This window comes from Columba livia, chromosome Z (assembly GCF_036013475.1).
Source record: "Columba livia isolate bColLiv1 breed racing homer chromosome Z, bColLiv1.pat.W.v2, whole genome shotgun sequence".
Taxonomy (NCBI): Eukaryota; Metazoa; Chordata; class Aves; order Columbiformes; family Columbidae; genus Columba; species Columba livia.
This window is the reverse complement of record NC_088642.1, coordinates 83337672-83354359: the sequence shown is the minus strand read 5'-3', so window position 1 is coordinate 83354359 and position 16688 is coordinate 83337672. Positions and strand designations below refer to the sequence as shown.

The following is a 16688-nucleotide window of genomic DNA, read 5'->3' as shown; positions in this document are numbered from 1 at the left end:
GAAGGCTTTACCTAAGCCTACCCATATGTTTTCACTTAGCAGATTGTTGAGCGATTATGAAAAGTGTCTTTCTTTAGAGCTAGCTTAGATTTTAGCCACTTGCTCACAGTGAAAGGGCAACTCTTTGGCTACTTGATGAGGCCCGCGTGGGCGAGCGCTGATGTAGGTTACGAGACATTGTTCGACATCCCAAAATCACAGAGTTACAGAAGCAATAAACTGAGGGATGATGAATGCTCAAGTGTGTGTAATTAGTTAAGGTAATGCACTTTATTAATAGTGGCATGTGATATGGAGAGGAGTTTGACAAGGTAGATTTGTACTTACAGTGTTACTTGCTCTCATTCTCACGTTCTGGGTTTTTGTAACTCTTTTTTCCCACCTCTGCTGCAATTAAGGTAGACAGGACTGTCAATTTAAGGTCATAGATATTGTTTCTTTTTTTTTAACTGAGAATGTTAACTTTCATCTTCAGTTGCAATATGACTAATGAACTAAAGTGGCAACTACACTTATTCTTGCATCATTTATGAAGTGGTGCTTAGCAGTAGAACACTTTTTTTCCATTTTTCTTTCTTTGTCATACTATGTATTTAGGAACTGGAAAAGATGTTGCAGTTTGTTTGGCTCAGGCTTTTGTCCTTAATTCGGTACTGGTTTTTCCAAAAAATAGCGCTGGAATCTGTGTTCCATGTGTTCTGTAGTGCTTGCTAAACCTATGCCAGACACAGATTTACAGTTTAATCTGATTTCTATCTCACCTCTCTTTTTTTTTTCCTTTGTTTTTGGCTCTCTTCCAAACTCTGGCTTACACCGTATCTTAGCGAGTAAGGGTCAGTTAAATTACATGAAATCAATTTATCAACAAGCTACCAAGAGGATTTTTAAACAGTTATGTTATAATAATGTAGAGGTCGATATGCATAATCTCTGTATATAAGAGTTTAGTTTGTCATAGAAGAAGTTCAGATATGCTTTTCTAATAGCTTTGTTCTTTGAACAAGCTCCAGATAATATTTCAGATAATCACAGAGAATTTCAGCTCAGCATTTTGTGGAAAACTCTCGACATCAGGCCAGTGAGCAATGCTGCTGTTGCAGATTTAAGTGGATATTAATACAAAATATTCAAATCATTTGCACCTTCATCTACTCTCTCTTCAGTATTTCATTCTTTGAAAAATTCTTTGCAGTTCTCAGTCCATGAAGTTCCATGATAACTGGAAGCTTCTATAATGAAAGATAGTTGAGTTGAATTAAAATATGTTTTAAAGCTTTTAATCACCCCTGCTGAGAGGTAACAACTTTGTTTTCAAGCTGAGATGCTTCTGTAACCTGTCTCAGAAGCATGCCCTGCATTTCTACTATGAGTAGATCATGAGCAGGAGGAAAGGTAACTCTGATGTAGCCTATATTTTTATATTCTATAAAAGAGAAGATAGTAATCTATTTCCTTATAAAATAAATTATGAGAACTTATTTCCTATAAAATAGATTATGGGAAAACAATAAAGAAAGACAGAGTAAGTGGAATGAAGAGAAAATTCCAGAATGAATAAATTCATAGGTCCACCTATAGCTTGATTTCCCCATTACATTCTACATGAACATAGCACCTAAATATTAACCATACATAAAACACATTATCTTTCAGTGAAAACTGTAGCTGCATGTATGCTGCCTCCTAAAAGCTTAGCTAAACTTATAGAAAACTTATAATCTTATAGAAAAAACCTACGGCAGGGCAGTCTGAAGTCAAACTTCTCAATGCAGTTTGGTTTCAGCTCGGTGTAGTTATTCACACAGAGATAGTAATAAGAGGTGTGGTTTTTATCAAAATTGTGCATAATAGGACAGATGATGATACTGAGTCAGGACAACCCCCGGTATCAGTCCCGGCTGGGGTGCAGGATGGAGAGCAGCCCCAGGAGAAGGACTTGGGGGCACCGGGCTGAGTTCGGCCATGACCCGCCACGTGCGCTCGCAGCCCAGAAGCCAATGGTGCCCTGGGCTGCATCCCCAGCCCGTGGGCAGCAGGTTTGGGGGATCCTGCCCCTCTGCTCCTCTCTGCTGAGACCCCCCTGCAGTGCTGGTCCAGCTCTGGGTCCTCAGCACAGGACACACATGGAGCTGCTGGAGAGGGGCCAGAGGAGCCCTCTGGGCTGTTCAGCTGGAGAAGAGAAGCTCCGGGGACACCTTAGTGCACCTTTCAGTGCTTAAAAGGGGCCCATGAGAAAGATGGGACAGACTTTTGAGCAAGGCCTGTTGTGACAGGACAAGGGATGATGGTTTTAAACTAAAGGAGGGAGATTCAGGCTGGACATAAGAAGAAATTGTTGTCCCTGAGGATGGTGAGAGCCTGTGCCAGGTACCCAGAGAGGTGGTGGATGAACCATCCCTGGAGACATCCCAGGCCTGGCTGGACGGGGCTGTGAGCAACCTGAGCTGGTGGAGATGTTCCTGCTCATGGCAAGGGGGTGAACTGGGGGAGATCTGAAGGTCTATCCAACCCAAACTATTATATGATTCTATGGTGCAGTCTGCTTTAGCCCATACACTGGAATATCAACTGATGATGTTTCTGACCATTAGATCACCTTAAAGTCAGCGCCATGGAGTTACTTTTGCCTGGGTGCACCTTGGATCACAGGGAACCTTTGCAGAGGTTCTTCCACAATGAGCAGTTGTCATTCTGCCCTGTCCTCGGGCATCAGATGGGCTTCTTCACGACCAAAGTGTGCACCTTTGAAAACAGGTAATGTGAACAGCCTTCTGAGAGGTTTAGTTTTAGCAAGATCAGGCTTCTTCATCTCAGTGCGGTCTTGAAATACTATCAAAATTAGGGGAGTGAAATGAGTATTAGTGAGTTCAGAATCTGAGATTTGTATCTGAAGTTTGGCACTTGAGGAGGTGTGTGTGTGATGGTCCCTCGGGGACCGTGGGTCTACAAATTGTTGAATGAATTACACTCATCCATGTACATTTTTTTATCACCTGTGACTAATACAGTGTGGGTAACGTTCTTCATTTATTAAGTCATCCAAGTATAATTCAATAAATTATTAAATCAAATGAAGAATATGTCTTAATTATGTTAGCTGCTGCAGGATGTGACATAATTTCACCCTACATTTTTCCTCTATGCTTAATATTATTTCTTTATCATAACTAAGCAGATTTAATTTTTTTGAGACCTAATGAAGGTTTGTTTTCACCTAGCTCCTCAGAAAGTGATTTTATAGAACAGGATGTAGTTAAAAAGTCTCTGTGGTCTTCTCTGTGACCCAGGGGAGAGAAATTATGAGTGTTGAAGGAAATGACCAAAAGCTTTTATTGCCAGGTTCTCCTTGAAACCTTCTTACCTGTGCAGGTTAGCTCCAAAGGCATCCATCTGTTAACGTGGCTTCAAAACCAATCAGAATGGGTCATTCCTCATTCTCTAATAAGACTTTTAAATGTCGTTTCACACAGAATCGTGAGATCTGCATTCTGATTAACCTGCTGTCACGAACTGCTTGAGACTGTAAGCAAGCCATGTAGTCACTGATATACGAGTACTTGCCAGCCACCTGAATATTTCTTCAGGCTTATCCATAGCTCCCCATTTTAGCCTTCTGAAGAGCAGGCCCAAACACTTGTTTTAGAGAGATGCCTTTTGAGCTTTTTCTACAGCAAAGTATGGGGTCCTTAATAAAGAACAAGCTTCCAGCTCAGTCACACAGTAAGCAGAGATGGTGAGGGGTAAGGCACAACTTTGGAAACCTGATAGAAGAAATGCAAACTCTACCTCTTAAGCCATGTGTGTACCTTTCCCTTCACTAAAATGCTTGTAAGAAAAATTGCAGTCTCAACTAGAAAAATTTGTCAGGGCAGTTGATCAGGTATTGCTGTGCTTTATGGAGGAAGATACAGGAATACGGGAAAATAGATTGCAAGCTTTTGCAAACAATGCGCCTATATTAGTGGTGCGGTTTGAAGTATCTGTGTGTCAATAGGAGGTTTTATATTGTTTACTTAATGTTGATACATGGATCAGTGATGAAGTTGCTGGACAGATCGTCCAGGCAAAATAGAATCTTGACAAAATGAAAGAGGCACCCCGACCCCAAAGAATTTAAGTGCAAAGCTGCTCCTAGAAGAGCATGGCACAGAATTACAAAGTTGGCGTTGTGCAGCAGCATCCACAAGGACACAGTGCGATGTGGTAGAGGTTTCATCTGCTGGCAGATAAAGAGATAAATTTGGTGTCAATAAACGTTATGGACAAGCAGTGCATGTAACTAGCTTCATTCTACTTCTTTTTCATTTTTTTCAATGTGAATTTTCTGTGTTTATTGATAACAACTAGAAAAGCTCCAAAGGCGTGGCAGTTCACTCGTGCAGGTTGTCCCGTTGATGAATTATTGTGATCGTCTGCTGCACAAGATTTAATTACACTTCCATTCGGAAAGGCAACAGCTTCCACCCATCCCAACAGAAGTCTTCAGACATGCAGCTCCTAACTAGCAGATGTCCATGTGCCCAGAGACTTTCCAACAGTTGTTTTCTTACCAGGCACCTTCCCATCCACTACCCCGGAGTATACATGTATTCTGTGGAAGAAAAAGTGCATGAGAATACTGATGGATCAGACAACATCATCCCTGCCAGAAAACACTTCTGCCCAGTCCTCGATCTTGCAATTGCAGTTCCCACTTTCTGTTTGACTAGAAGCTAAAGCAGCCCTTCGCTGCTTTGTTTTTTGTAGCTCCTTGTTTTTGTGTCGTATCAGATATGCTGATATGCACTGCATATCAGATGTGCTTATTTTCCAGTACTCACAGTCCAGCTTTAGAGATGATTCTTTAATCATGGGAACTTTCCGTTGAGACAGTTCTGTGGCTTTTAAACCATAAAGTGCAAGGAAGTATATATTCATTTACAGAGTGGAAAACTTATTTATTTTTATTGATATCTACTCCCTTGCACTTGCAGAGACTTGAAAATAACCAGAGAGACAAGTGACTGCCATGTGGAGGATGAGGCTTTCCTAATCCCTGTGAAACTCTACCCCTTTTTGTGCAGTTTATGCGGCTTGCTGGGAGGTCTGGCTGGGAGAAGAGTCAGCAGCCCATAGAAAATTGCTGAAGCCACGTTGCTGGTTTGTGAATTCCCACCTTTGTCCTCTCAGAGCATCCTCCAAGTGGAGCGAAGACCTGGAGCCAAGTGCTGGCGTGGGTGGTTGGGTGTTCTGTGACTTTTGAGTCATACACTGAAAGCAGAGATGTCCACCTGTGAGCATTGTGGGAGCAGCTCTGAGTCGAGGAGCACGTGGGAGCAAGAGCAGGACCAGGCAGAAAGAGATGCAGATATAAAGGAAAAATGACACATAGGGACATCCTACAGATCAGGATGTCTGGGCCCTGGACAGGCAGGGATGTAGGGGAGGATGCTGAGATCTACAGCAGGAGAATGGAGATGGGGAGAGGCCACAAACCTGGCGGAGAGGCTGGGGGAGCAGATGTGGCTTGAGCATCCATGCACTACGCATGGGGGTAGTGCAGAACTTACCTTAAATACCACACAGGTTAATTTCAGAGCGGTTGGCTTTGCCATCTCAGTAGCGCTTTGAATGTAGTCTTTGGTGTACAATTTAGATACGCTCGAAAATTAGAATTTATGGCATATGGAAAAGCAATAAACAGTTGGCTTAGTGCTCTGGCTTGGTATTAAATGTGGCTTAAGGACTGGGGTGGTATCTGTCTTATCTGCATGATCAGCAAATGCGCATTTGACTGGTTTGGGAACAGATGAGGTAATACGATAGGTTAACATACATCTGTAGCAGTCCGATAATGCAGTGTTTTTATTGATTGCCTAACTGAGTAACTACACTGGGTATTAGGTTTGCTTGTCACAGTGCTTAGTGCCTGGGGTAGTTGAACAAGTTACTTTTCCACTGAGTTGACCCCAAAGTCCCAGAGTCTTTCAATCCAACTCCTCAGATTTCATACACTGGCAATTACTTTCCTTTTCTAATGGGCTATATTAAAGGAAATGTGTCACCTTTTGCACCATGTAATACTAAATCAGATCAGAATTCATGCACAATTATGTCAGTGGAAATCTAATATTACAGACCTGCTTATCTGGAGATAGCACATGGAAAAATAAACATGCACAACTGACAGATTTACTTGATTCCACAGATAAGTTATTTGTAAGTAATTTAGCTGAGGAATGTGTATGGATTATTTTCATACGTCTCAAAAAACATATAAGAAAAATGGCTAATAAATATTTAAGTATTGTTTCTTTCTCTTTCTCCTGACTCCTTTCCCTTTTTATCTTTTCTTGACCTGCTCAAGTGCTGAAGTAACAAAGTCCAGGATGGTATAAAGAGATTTTATGTTGGCAAACTGCTATTGTTCCAAAGGCTAGCAAGTTTAGAAAAACAAAATGGACACCATTGGTTTATGTAGTGTCACAGATATCTGATGGCATCTAGGTAACACAGAGCTCCAAGAAAAAAAGCATTCTGCTGAAAAGGTATTGCTTTCTGTTTTTCTTTAACAGTGTGAAAAACTCAAACCACCGTTGCTAATCTGAAGCTTTCTTGCAATCAGAAATAGTAATTTAAGATCAATTGCTCAGCAGATGTGTTTTTTAGAATTTCACACAAAGGAATAGTGCAAATCCTCCTGCCTTCAGCATATACGGTTGTGCATTGTTATCCCTTCAGTGTATGGTATTGGCTGTAATTTAAAATTAAGCATACAAAAGATATTTGTTGTCCTTTAATTACTGCTTGGTGAAAATTTTAAATACCAATAGTGAAAGAGTAGACAAGTAACTTGGAATACTTTCTCTGCTGCTGAGTAGTTTGCTAATGTGTGGTTGGATTTTCTTTTTTTTTTTTTAATTTTGGGGAAATTTGAAATTTGTGTATATTTTTATGTGCACCAAAACATCTTCTTGTCTATCCTGTGAAGTCCCAGGTTGCTTTCCTTCCCACTCACAAAGAACTAATGCTGCCCGAATATTTTAGGTCGACACAAGGCATATAGTGAAGATCACTAAACAATTATCTGCTGTCTTCCTGAAGTACGATACATACCGGCGGATTTTGATAGAGGAATGGTTTGCATAGTTGTGGTTTCTGGAAGGCCTATTAAAAACTAAGATTGTGCAGTCTGTTCGGGGAAAGCTTGAAGATGCATTATCAGAAATTACACTACATGGTGTTATAGGCCAAGATCCAGTTTGCTACTAAATAATTTTTTCAAACAACTCTTATGTTCTGCAAGCCTTTTCACCCAACTTCCTCGGGATTCATTGATTCAGAAGAAAATGTGTTCTAACGTTGTGATTTTTAAAAAGAAAAGTTTTATACTGCATTTTGAAGTCTTATTGCATAAATACAGAAAAATCATTTCCTAGAGATTTTTTTTCCCAGTGAAATATTTATTTGATAATGGGCTAAAAGTGATCAAATGCCAGCTGTATAGTCCTTTTGTTCGTTTGCTTTTGCAAATCAATGCCTGCGAATTAAGGAGAGGAACCACAATAGCTCGCTGCAAGTTGTTGTAAAACCAAAACTAAAAGTGCTTTTCAAAATAATCTAATAGGGAATGTAACTAACATTTTCTGGAGCACAACTCACCAAACAAGCAAAGGCCACCTTAAGGACATCCTGATAGGATCAAAAAAGAGCACAACATCTTCTTGGGAGCCTGTTGGAAGATGCAGGGAGAGGTCAACATGTTTTATAGCTCCAAATTACTGTTTTGAGAAGGAACTCTACCACCTAGATAGAAATTATCTGTTGAGTCTGAAGAAATACCATTTGCTTTTAAAATGCAAGGAGAAGTAGAACATTTTGCAAGATTTGACAAAGTCTGTAGAACAGAGCCAGATCTTATTTTTCTAGATGACCAAATCAGAGTAGTTATAAAAGACAGAGTGTCTTTGAACCCTAGGGAGTTTTTTCAACTACATGTTTTGGGCATTTATTTTTCCTGCAAATACACTGCTCATTTTTTGTTGTTAGAACAGTGGAGGAAACTTACTTTGCTGATGCTTTTAATTTTTCAAAATTTTCGATGTTCTGCAAATGAAATCACTGATTTCCTGCCAGTCCCCAAATCCTGAACGTTTTGCTCTGCAATTCATGTTTTGATGCCAACGACTGAGGTCCTTAACCAGGACACTGGAATGTCTATTTTGTTCAAAGTTCATCAGGGAAAAGCAACAGTTTTAACATTGTACTTCCAGGTCATTCACAAGTATTGCTGGAAGTACCTCAAGCACACAGGAATGTTTAACAGACCTTTCTTCTTTATTCTCCTTCTAATTCCCAGACATTTTAATGTGTGGTTTCAGATGGTTAACGTTCAGCAGCCTATCCGTCTATCCTGAACTAGGGTGAGAAAATAAGGGTCTTTTCTCTTTCTTTTAAACATTTATTCTGTGTGTTTCCTCTGCGTTGACTAAGCGCGGTGCCAAAGCCCGGGGGAGCGAGTTTGTGAATGGTGTCATTTGTCAGAAGTATTAATAGTTCCAGGAAATTACTGTTTGATGAGTGGAATAACTCTCTGAGCAAATATGTTGAGTGTGAATGAGGGTAAAAGGTGCAGGGAAGGCAGAGGGGAGAAGAGAAAGAAGATGTCTATATGCTGTGGGTGAAGAATTTGCCAGAAGATTGTCTGCAGAGCTCTGTTTGTAGAGTGTTTCTAACATGTACATACAATATGTCTGAATTATGTCTTTGAGATGAGAAGCACACAGTGATTTTGGAATTTGTGGCCAATACAGTTCAGCACAGAAAGGGTTTTGGGTTTTTTTCCTCACAAAATACACTGAAGTTCAAAAAACACAAGTGATTTGTGTTCACAAACCCTTTGGGTGGAAAGGATGGCCAGAAGCACCCAGTCGCTGTAGTTTCGCAACCTCTTGCTTGAAGTTCCAAGGTTAAAAAAAAAATTGTATTGAAATTGTATAAAAATTGTATAAAAAAGAATTTGACCAAAATTAATCACAAACTCAACTAAGACATATTAGGGAAAGGGGTAAGAATAGCAAAAAGGAACAACCTAATCAGCTGAAAGACATGAGAGGAATAGGAAGAGATTTCTGCTTTAACAATTAAAAACAAAATTCCAAGGAAACCATGTACCCCTACTGTATTGAGGGGGGAAATGAAATTAGTTGTTTAATAACTACCTGGTTTTGGTGATCCTTTAAAAATGTTTTCAGCAACAGAAAACAGGCAAAAATACCACATTTCTAAAGACTGTTTTGGGGAAATACTCGGTGGTGATACTTAATAGTCTTATTAAGGAAATTATCCAATAATCTTACTACTCTACTGACATTTGTCATTCCAAAGTCATGGCAAAACACAGAAGTGCTCAAAGGTGGAAGCGGGTTATACTTCCATTTTTAAAACTGAAGAGGGGATTGATCCTGACAATTACTGTTATTTTAGTCTCTTGTTCTCTGTAAATGATGGAACAGACTTGAAGACAAAAGTGGCCAAACATGGGTGTTTATTCCTGTATTCAAACAGAGAAACTGAGAGGATTTCATGACAAATCCTTGGGACCACTGACATCAGTGAGCACCACATATTCTGTGTGCTGCCCAACTTCTCCACCTGAAATCTTTAAATTATTTGCAGATCATGAGGTTTACCCACACATATTTAAAATCCCAGCCACCACTATTAGAATTATGATGTAAATCTATGCTTCTGATTCAAAGCTTGTGATCACTATTTTTGATCAAAGTGGTCCCCAAAATCATTGTCAGGATTTGGGCACCAAAGATGGTTTCTGTACCTCCTTTCAGCTCCCCAGGAAGGTAAAGTGGATTGGAGGAATCAGTTTTCACAATCTGAGCACAAAAAGACATTCAGAAAATATAATATTAACATTTTAAAATACAGTAAAAAATGAAATAGAAGAGTGTGCATTCAGTGGGATTCTACCACATGTTTTTATTTAATTTTCTTTTCTTTTTACATTTTGAACAAGGTCATTTACAAGGACAAGTTCTGTAATGGCTTCCAGGGAGTCAAAAATAACATATTTTCTCAAGGATTAAACTAAACAACAGAAATGTTGTTACCGTTATTCTCCAGTAATGTCCTGCTTTGCTTTGTCCATCATTTATCTAGAGAAGGGTTAGAGCACTCTGCAACCTTGACACAGAAGTCCATATCATCCAGACACTATATATTTCTTCTGGACACTACCAACACCTTTATTCTGAGCTGCATCCTGACAAAGCACGTGAGGACAGAAGGCAGAAGCACAGCCAGGGTTCTGGCACATTTATAAATATGATACACAAGAGAGGTTGCCTTCTGTTGGACTTTGAAAAGTTTCCATGCTTAGGATATCTTTATTTTCTTCCTTCATCCCCCCTGTTTTCTGTGTACAATTCTTCCTACTCTTACACTTCAAGAGAAAATTGAAACTGTGATTAGATATGCTAAATTACCTCCACTGCAAACTACGTATAATTTGCAGCATTTAGTTATTGCTGTTTTACAGGTTTAGGTGTCTATTTAAACCACTTTAATGGTGGCTGAGTTTTTTCAAATGTTTATTGAAAGCAAAGTTTGTAGCAGCAGTAAGGAAAATTGAATGTGGTGTGGATGAGATTAAAACATATAGATTCGTAATAATATTTCAGGTGAATAACTTGGATCGTTCTTTTAATAATACACATTCTTTCTATTTCAGATACTTCTGTGTTGCTCTAGTATTAGACAAGGTGGAGAGAGCTCAGTGCAACGCTGTTGCTGGAATCAGCCAGGAGGATTTATGCCACTTAAATGGAATATTAAAAAGTTTAAAACAAATGACCGTGTGGAAGGGTGTAATAAATAATAACCTCTTGCCACCAAGCAGATCTCAACCTCTCTGGTGCTGGGACTGCATATAATGGCACAGTGATGTACATAATGGTGCCCTCATATTTGAAAGAGCCTTTTAGGCACTTATAAAATACAACTAAGGACACAGCATAGCAGCAACTGAGGAGGGTAAACAGAGCCAGTGACTGAAATATTAAAAAAAATTATGATTACCAGCTGTGAAGAAGGCATCTTTTTATACTTTTATATATATATGTATATATATATATATATATATATATACTATCTTTTTATACTATTTTTCAGAGAAGTGGTGTTGATTTTACTTTGGTTTAACTGGACTCTGTAACCTTGCATGCTCAGAGATACCTGATAACTTAGTATTGAATGCTCTTTTGCTTTCTTCTCCCATTTCTATGGGACAGCAAATTGTTTTCCTGCCCCTGCTTTAAGGTAGATTCATCCCCTGGGGATGCTGGGACCCACCAGCCTCTGCTCTGGCAGGTCCGCTCTCCCCTTCCTTGGGCAAACAACAAAAAGAGCCGTAATAATGATGGTTGTTAATTATTAATATTAATAACTTTATTACTTATTAATGATAATAATGCTGCTAATAAAGACCTTGAACCATCAACCTACGGTGAGGAGCAATCTTGAGCACAACCCTGGAAGGGCACCCGGTCAGGCTGTGCCATCCCCTGTTGCCTAGGGACATACCTGATGTTCCCTTTGCATTATCATAAACATTGACAGTATCTCCCAGGTGCTCGTAGGTACTGGAGGGAAATGCTTTGCACATTACACACAACCACACTCCCCTGCTTTTCAGCAAGCCTTGTTAGTGAATTCCCCTCCTTCCCCCTCCCCTGTAGCACTATATTAATATTTTCCACTGCATACATTAATATTTTCCACGACACGGGAATCAAAAGCGCTAAAGTCAAGACGAAGGGATTGAGGTTTCAGTGCAGTAGGATGGATGCAATGCAGGAGATGCTTCTCCAAAGCCCCGAGTCTGTGTGAGAGTGAAGATGAACCCCTCAGGAGAAGGAAAAATTCCTACAAAGTCTGAGGCTGCTAGTAGCTGATTTCTAAGCTCTATCTACCACATAAACAAAAAGCAAGAAAACTCCAAAGAAAAATGCTGTTGTGTTTTTGTACGTAAAGCCGAGGTTCTCGGGTGATTTTCAGGTTGAGGTTGGGTTGAAGGTGCTCAAATTTCCCCTCTTTCCCAAGAACGCTGGAGATCTTACATGTTTGTACACGCTGGTGTACAACCATGTAATAAAAATGAACCCGTTTCAAAGAGCGGATTGTCAGAGTTCAACAGAAAGAAACATAAAATAGCTGTTAGGACATAAGTATTGGCGTAAGTTACTAAAGTTACGACCGTGGGCATGCCATTTATTCTCTTAGCCCTGGTCTCTGTAACCAGAAGAGCACAGTAAAATTAACCATTTACTCATCCGGCCTGGGAACGGTTAGCCAAATGTAGAATTTGCAAGTTTGGGGTTTTTTTGTGTGTTTGTTTGTTTGTTTGTTTTCCTAGAATAAATCAGTGCTGTAGCTGGAAAACACTCGTGTGACCCTATTTGTTCAGAAAGTTTATTGGAAGTCTATTTTCACTATATGGCTGAGGTGGAAAAACTGGAGACTTTTTTTTGTGTGTATTTGTGCAACACTTTTTAGGAAGAAGTGTATTGTACTTTTCAGTACTTTTTTCCTAGGCTACAAAATCGGCAGTTCCATGATTCTGTCTGTTGATTTCTTGTTCTACTAATATTCTGATGTGTTTTAACGAAGATGCAGGTTTTTTCAAATAATAAAGTGGAAAGGTTTCAGCCCGTATGTGCATTGTATATGCTTAGCTTTCATAGCAACTTCTACTCTCTCTGCTGACTCCAACTCTTTTTTGAGTTCCAGAAGAGATTTTAATTGTGTTGTATTTTTGTCTGAAATGATGGATAGTTGTTCTACTCACTGTTGTGATAATTTCACAGGAAAATGATGGTGTATGTGCTTAATTCTGCTACTAGTTTTATTAAGCTCTTCATATTAATGCTGTTTTGGCAGTGAGTTCCACCAGTGAGTTTTGCATTGTATAGAGAACAGAATTTACTTTTATCAGTTTTACCTCTGCTGCCTTTCAAGTTCATGGAACATTTCTCTACAGCCTTATGAGAGTAATTAAGAGTCCCAATTTACTTTCTCTAAACCATTCATTATTTTGAATATCTTGATTATGTTCATTCATCTTCTTTGTAAATTAAAATGTCTCATTACTTTCTGTTGCTCATTGTCTTATTTTCCCTCACACAGTTTTCATTATTTCGATAGCTCATGTCTGTATTTTTTCTGAATCTGCATTTTTATTTCTATTTTTAAACTTGATTTCAGCACTTCAGCTAAAATTATCTCATCAGGTTACATAATGGTGCTAGGCAAAGTTAAACCACTAGTGTCAGTCGTGAATATAACCTGGTTACATTCCTCAGAAATATAACATCACCCCCTTAAGAAATTCTGTCACGTATTAAGTTGGCATCTCAACCTTCCTTCTTTTTAATCCAGATTAAGAAATATCTGTCTAGATTAAGAAATATTAAGAAAACCAAATTTTATTATAGTTTACTATTAAACTTCTTAAATATATCTGCCCTTTTAGGTCTTTTGCCTTGCATATTTATTGTAATATCCTTTTTCTTTTAGGAACAGTCTAAAAGATTTCATTGAAGCACAACGCAAATTATAATTTGCTTAGCCAGTATTGTTTTGACTGGTTTTAAATTCTAAAAATTTTCAATACATTTGTTGTAAATTATTTTAAAAGTTCTGAAGTTCTGTTTATAGTACCAGGTGCTTTTAAAAACAAGCTACCTGAGGGTCTATTCCTAATCTCTTGCATGTCCATTCTTAATGGAAGAGCTTGGCGAGGTTTCCACTGGGGTTGTGACAGGGGATCTGCTTCAAATTGACTGTTGGGGAAATAAATGGTAGAAAGAATCAACAAAATGAACAACAACAAATTATCAGGGCTGGATGGTGTTTGCCTCCAAAGTCTGAAGGAACCTGGGGGGAAATAGTCGAACCACTAGCAGTGGTGTGAGTGCTTGAAGCTTATGTAGGTCCAACATGAGAATGGATGAAGTCATGGAAGATAAAGCCATTTAGAGTTATTTAGAAGCAGCAGCTGTGGAAGCTTCTGAACCACAGATCTCTGAAAACTTGAGAAATACTCAGGGAAGCTGTTTGACCTCAACTTGACATTCTATGATTCAATGATTCTTGAAGACCTCCCAGGCCAGGCTGGATGGGGCTCTGAGCAACCTGAGCTGGTGAAGATGCTCTTGACCACTCTGTTTCTGTACAGGCTTGTGTCTTGCGTGATCAGCAAAGAACTGTAGCACAACCCGGGTATTTCTAAATATCACACAAATCTGGCCTTTTTTTTTTATTTAAAAAAATGTTTTAATCCAGGAGAGCTGCTTATTGCAGCCTCCTTGCTAACTCTTGTACAACAAATCTTGAACACCTCAAGTGTTTGTGTGCTTCATCTCAAACTGTGAGGCTGGAATAATGCAGCTCTTCTTCTAGAGCAATGGCATCTGCCCTCTTCCACAGTTTCTTGGGAAAAAAAGAACTAATACGGTGTGACCTTCCAGCCAGATGATAAAAGTTTCACAGCCCTTCTCCTTCTGTACTTAGCATCGCGGTGCCCTAGATGTGACAGTGTGAGCAGATCCAGGAGAAATAATAACATCTATGGAAAACAGGCACACAGGAGAAAAACAAAACAAAACAAAACAAAACAAAACAAAACAAAAAACATTTTACAACGGCAGCTTTATTCCCTGCTGTTGTTGGGCCGCAAATGGGTACTGAGTTTGCAACCAAGGCTGAAAGGCATTTAAACTTTGTTTACCAGACAGTAAGTAATGCAAAGACTCTTTGCTGAAAGTTGAAGAGAACTGTCATTAAATGCTTGCACTGTGGCTGGTGGTTGTTTCTTTTCCAAGTGTCACTAAGATTAGCCATGAGTTTAAAGTTTTGGAAGAAACAAGCTTTTTTATAAGTCAGCCTATTTTTCCTTCTCTGCTGAAGTTTTTAAATAGGCAATACATGAGTTCAGAAGTGATGAGAAAAAAGGTAAAGTGGGGAAACGCAAGGCACGTGGTGACTGGTTAAAGTACTTTGTTTCTTCAGGAAAGCAGATAAATTGCACTGAACACCTACTTTTCATCTTCTCTGAATTAGATATCTCAGCTGTTGTTTTTCTTCGTTAGTTGCAGGGTTTAATATAAATAGTATCATCCATGATCCACTATACTTCCTATGTCAGGAGTGCTCAGTGGTCAAGTTAATATCGCCTGAAGAACAAGAATTTTTTGTATTTCTTGTAGTCATTTCAACATTACTGTAATCATCTGGATTTTGCATTTTATTTTAAGCAACATGTTGCTTTCCTTTTTCCTTCTAAAGCATCTCCGTTTGTTATCAGTTCAACTAAGCAAGTTTCATTATTCATTTCTTGGGAGTAAATTCACCTAAGGTGACTGAAGACACGCTGGTAGCTTTTTCTGTGTATTTCCTTGTAAAAAGTAACAGATATACATATAGAGTACACAGTCAAAGCTTTAGCTTTAGCTACAAATGTTTGTTTTTCTGGAAAACAAACAAGCAAATATATATATATTTATTTGTTTGTTTGTAAATGTTTGCCTTTGAGCTACTCTCTTTCTTTTCGGTATTGTCTGCTGCAACACATTGTCAGAATGTGAGCACCTCTGAAGAAGTTTTTGGAGTATCATTCACGGTGGTCCAGCATAAATACGTGCTTTTTTCCTTCTGAGACATCAGCATGCTGAAACATATTTAAAATGAATGTAGAACAGACTACTGCAGTGGTTACACATTAAAATAAAATTGTTACAAATTACGCTTCATTGTGATTTTGCATATTAATGGCCACACCCCACCGTCACTAGATTACTCAGCTTTAGATCTTTTCCAAAATTTCAGGACTTCCTAATAAACAAGGAGAGACTGTTTTTCTTGTTTTCCCCATTTCAGTGAAATAAGCAGACAGAAAATATCAGCAATGGAGACTTTTGGGGCTTTTCTCTGGATTTTGTCCAAAGGCACCCTAGAATTCTTGGTTCACTCATCGTTCTTCACCCACTGTACACTCCAAGAATATTTGCAGGGATATTTTCTAGGTGCTGCTCTTTTCTTCCTTTTTATATTGTTTTGCCTCAGACGCCAAACTATTTTTCTACACTATGCAATTTTCCAAAAGCACAACTTGAGCATTCTTCCGAGGTCCCTTCCAACCCCTCACATTCTGTGATTTATACAGGGAAATTATGTAAAAAAAGAGTGTTTTGAAAGGCTCTCTTTCTTTCTTTGATTTATTAATATTTGATAGATTCTTTGAATAATTCTAGCTACTATTTGAAATGTGCAGGTATCTATGGAATGTTACTTAGTCTTTCTTCCTCTAGGTATGGCAATATTTCTTCTGAGTAAAGTAGTGGAGCCAGTGACATGATCATGCCATTGTGCTTTTAATTTTTGAGTGTTAATGGTTCTTCTGAACATCATCTTGTTCACCACGGTGAAATTCAGTCCTGAACTGCTTCCAATAAGACATCATTTAAACATCCAACTCATATGGAGAATGTTGTCCAGATCTCTCATGTTTCATCTTGGTTGCTATAGGTTCATGTTTGGAGTGAAATATTTCAGGTAATCTACACTTGCTGACTTAGCTGAGCAACGGGATTAATGCTTTTTTTCTCCAGATCAGGTTCCCTGAGAGACAAATTTTG

The 16688-nt window shown here is 38.8% G+C and overlaps 1 protein-coding gene across 10 annotated transcripts in view; it reads left to right on the top strand.

Annotated features, from left to right (window-relative positions):
• MCTP1 (multiple C2 and transmembrane domain containing 1) overlaps nt 1-16688 on the top strand; it is a 275168-nt gene that overhangs the window by 239931 nt on the left and 18549 nt on the right. The window contains exon 18 of one of the 10 annotated variants that reach the window (XM_065046969.1): nt 10727-13147. The exons of the other annotated variants lie outside the window; for them this stretch is intronic. Coding sequence (XP_064903041.1) covers nt 10727-10873 — 147 coding nt within the window. The 3' untranslated portion in view covers nt 10874-13147. Of the gene's footprint in view, nt 1-10726; nt 13148-16688 lie in introns of those variants that run through there. 10 annotated transcript variants of the gene reach the window in all.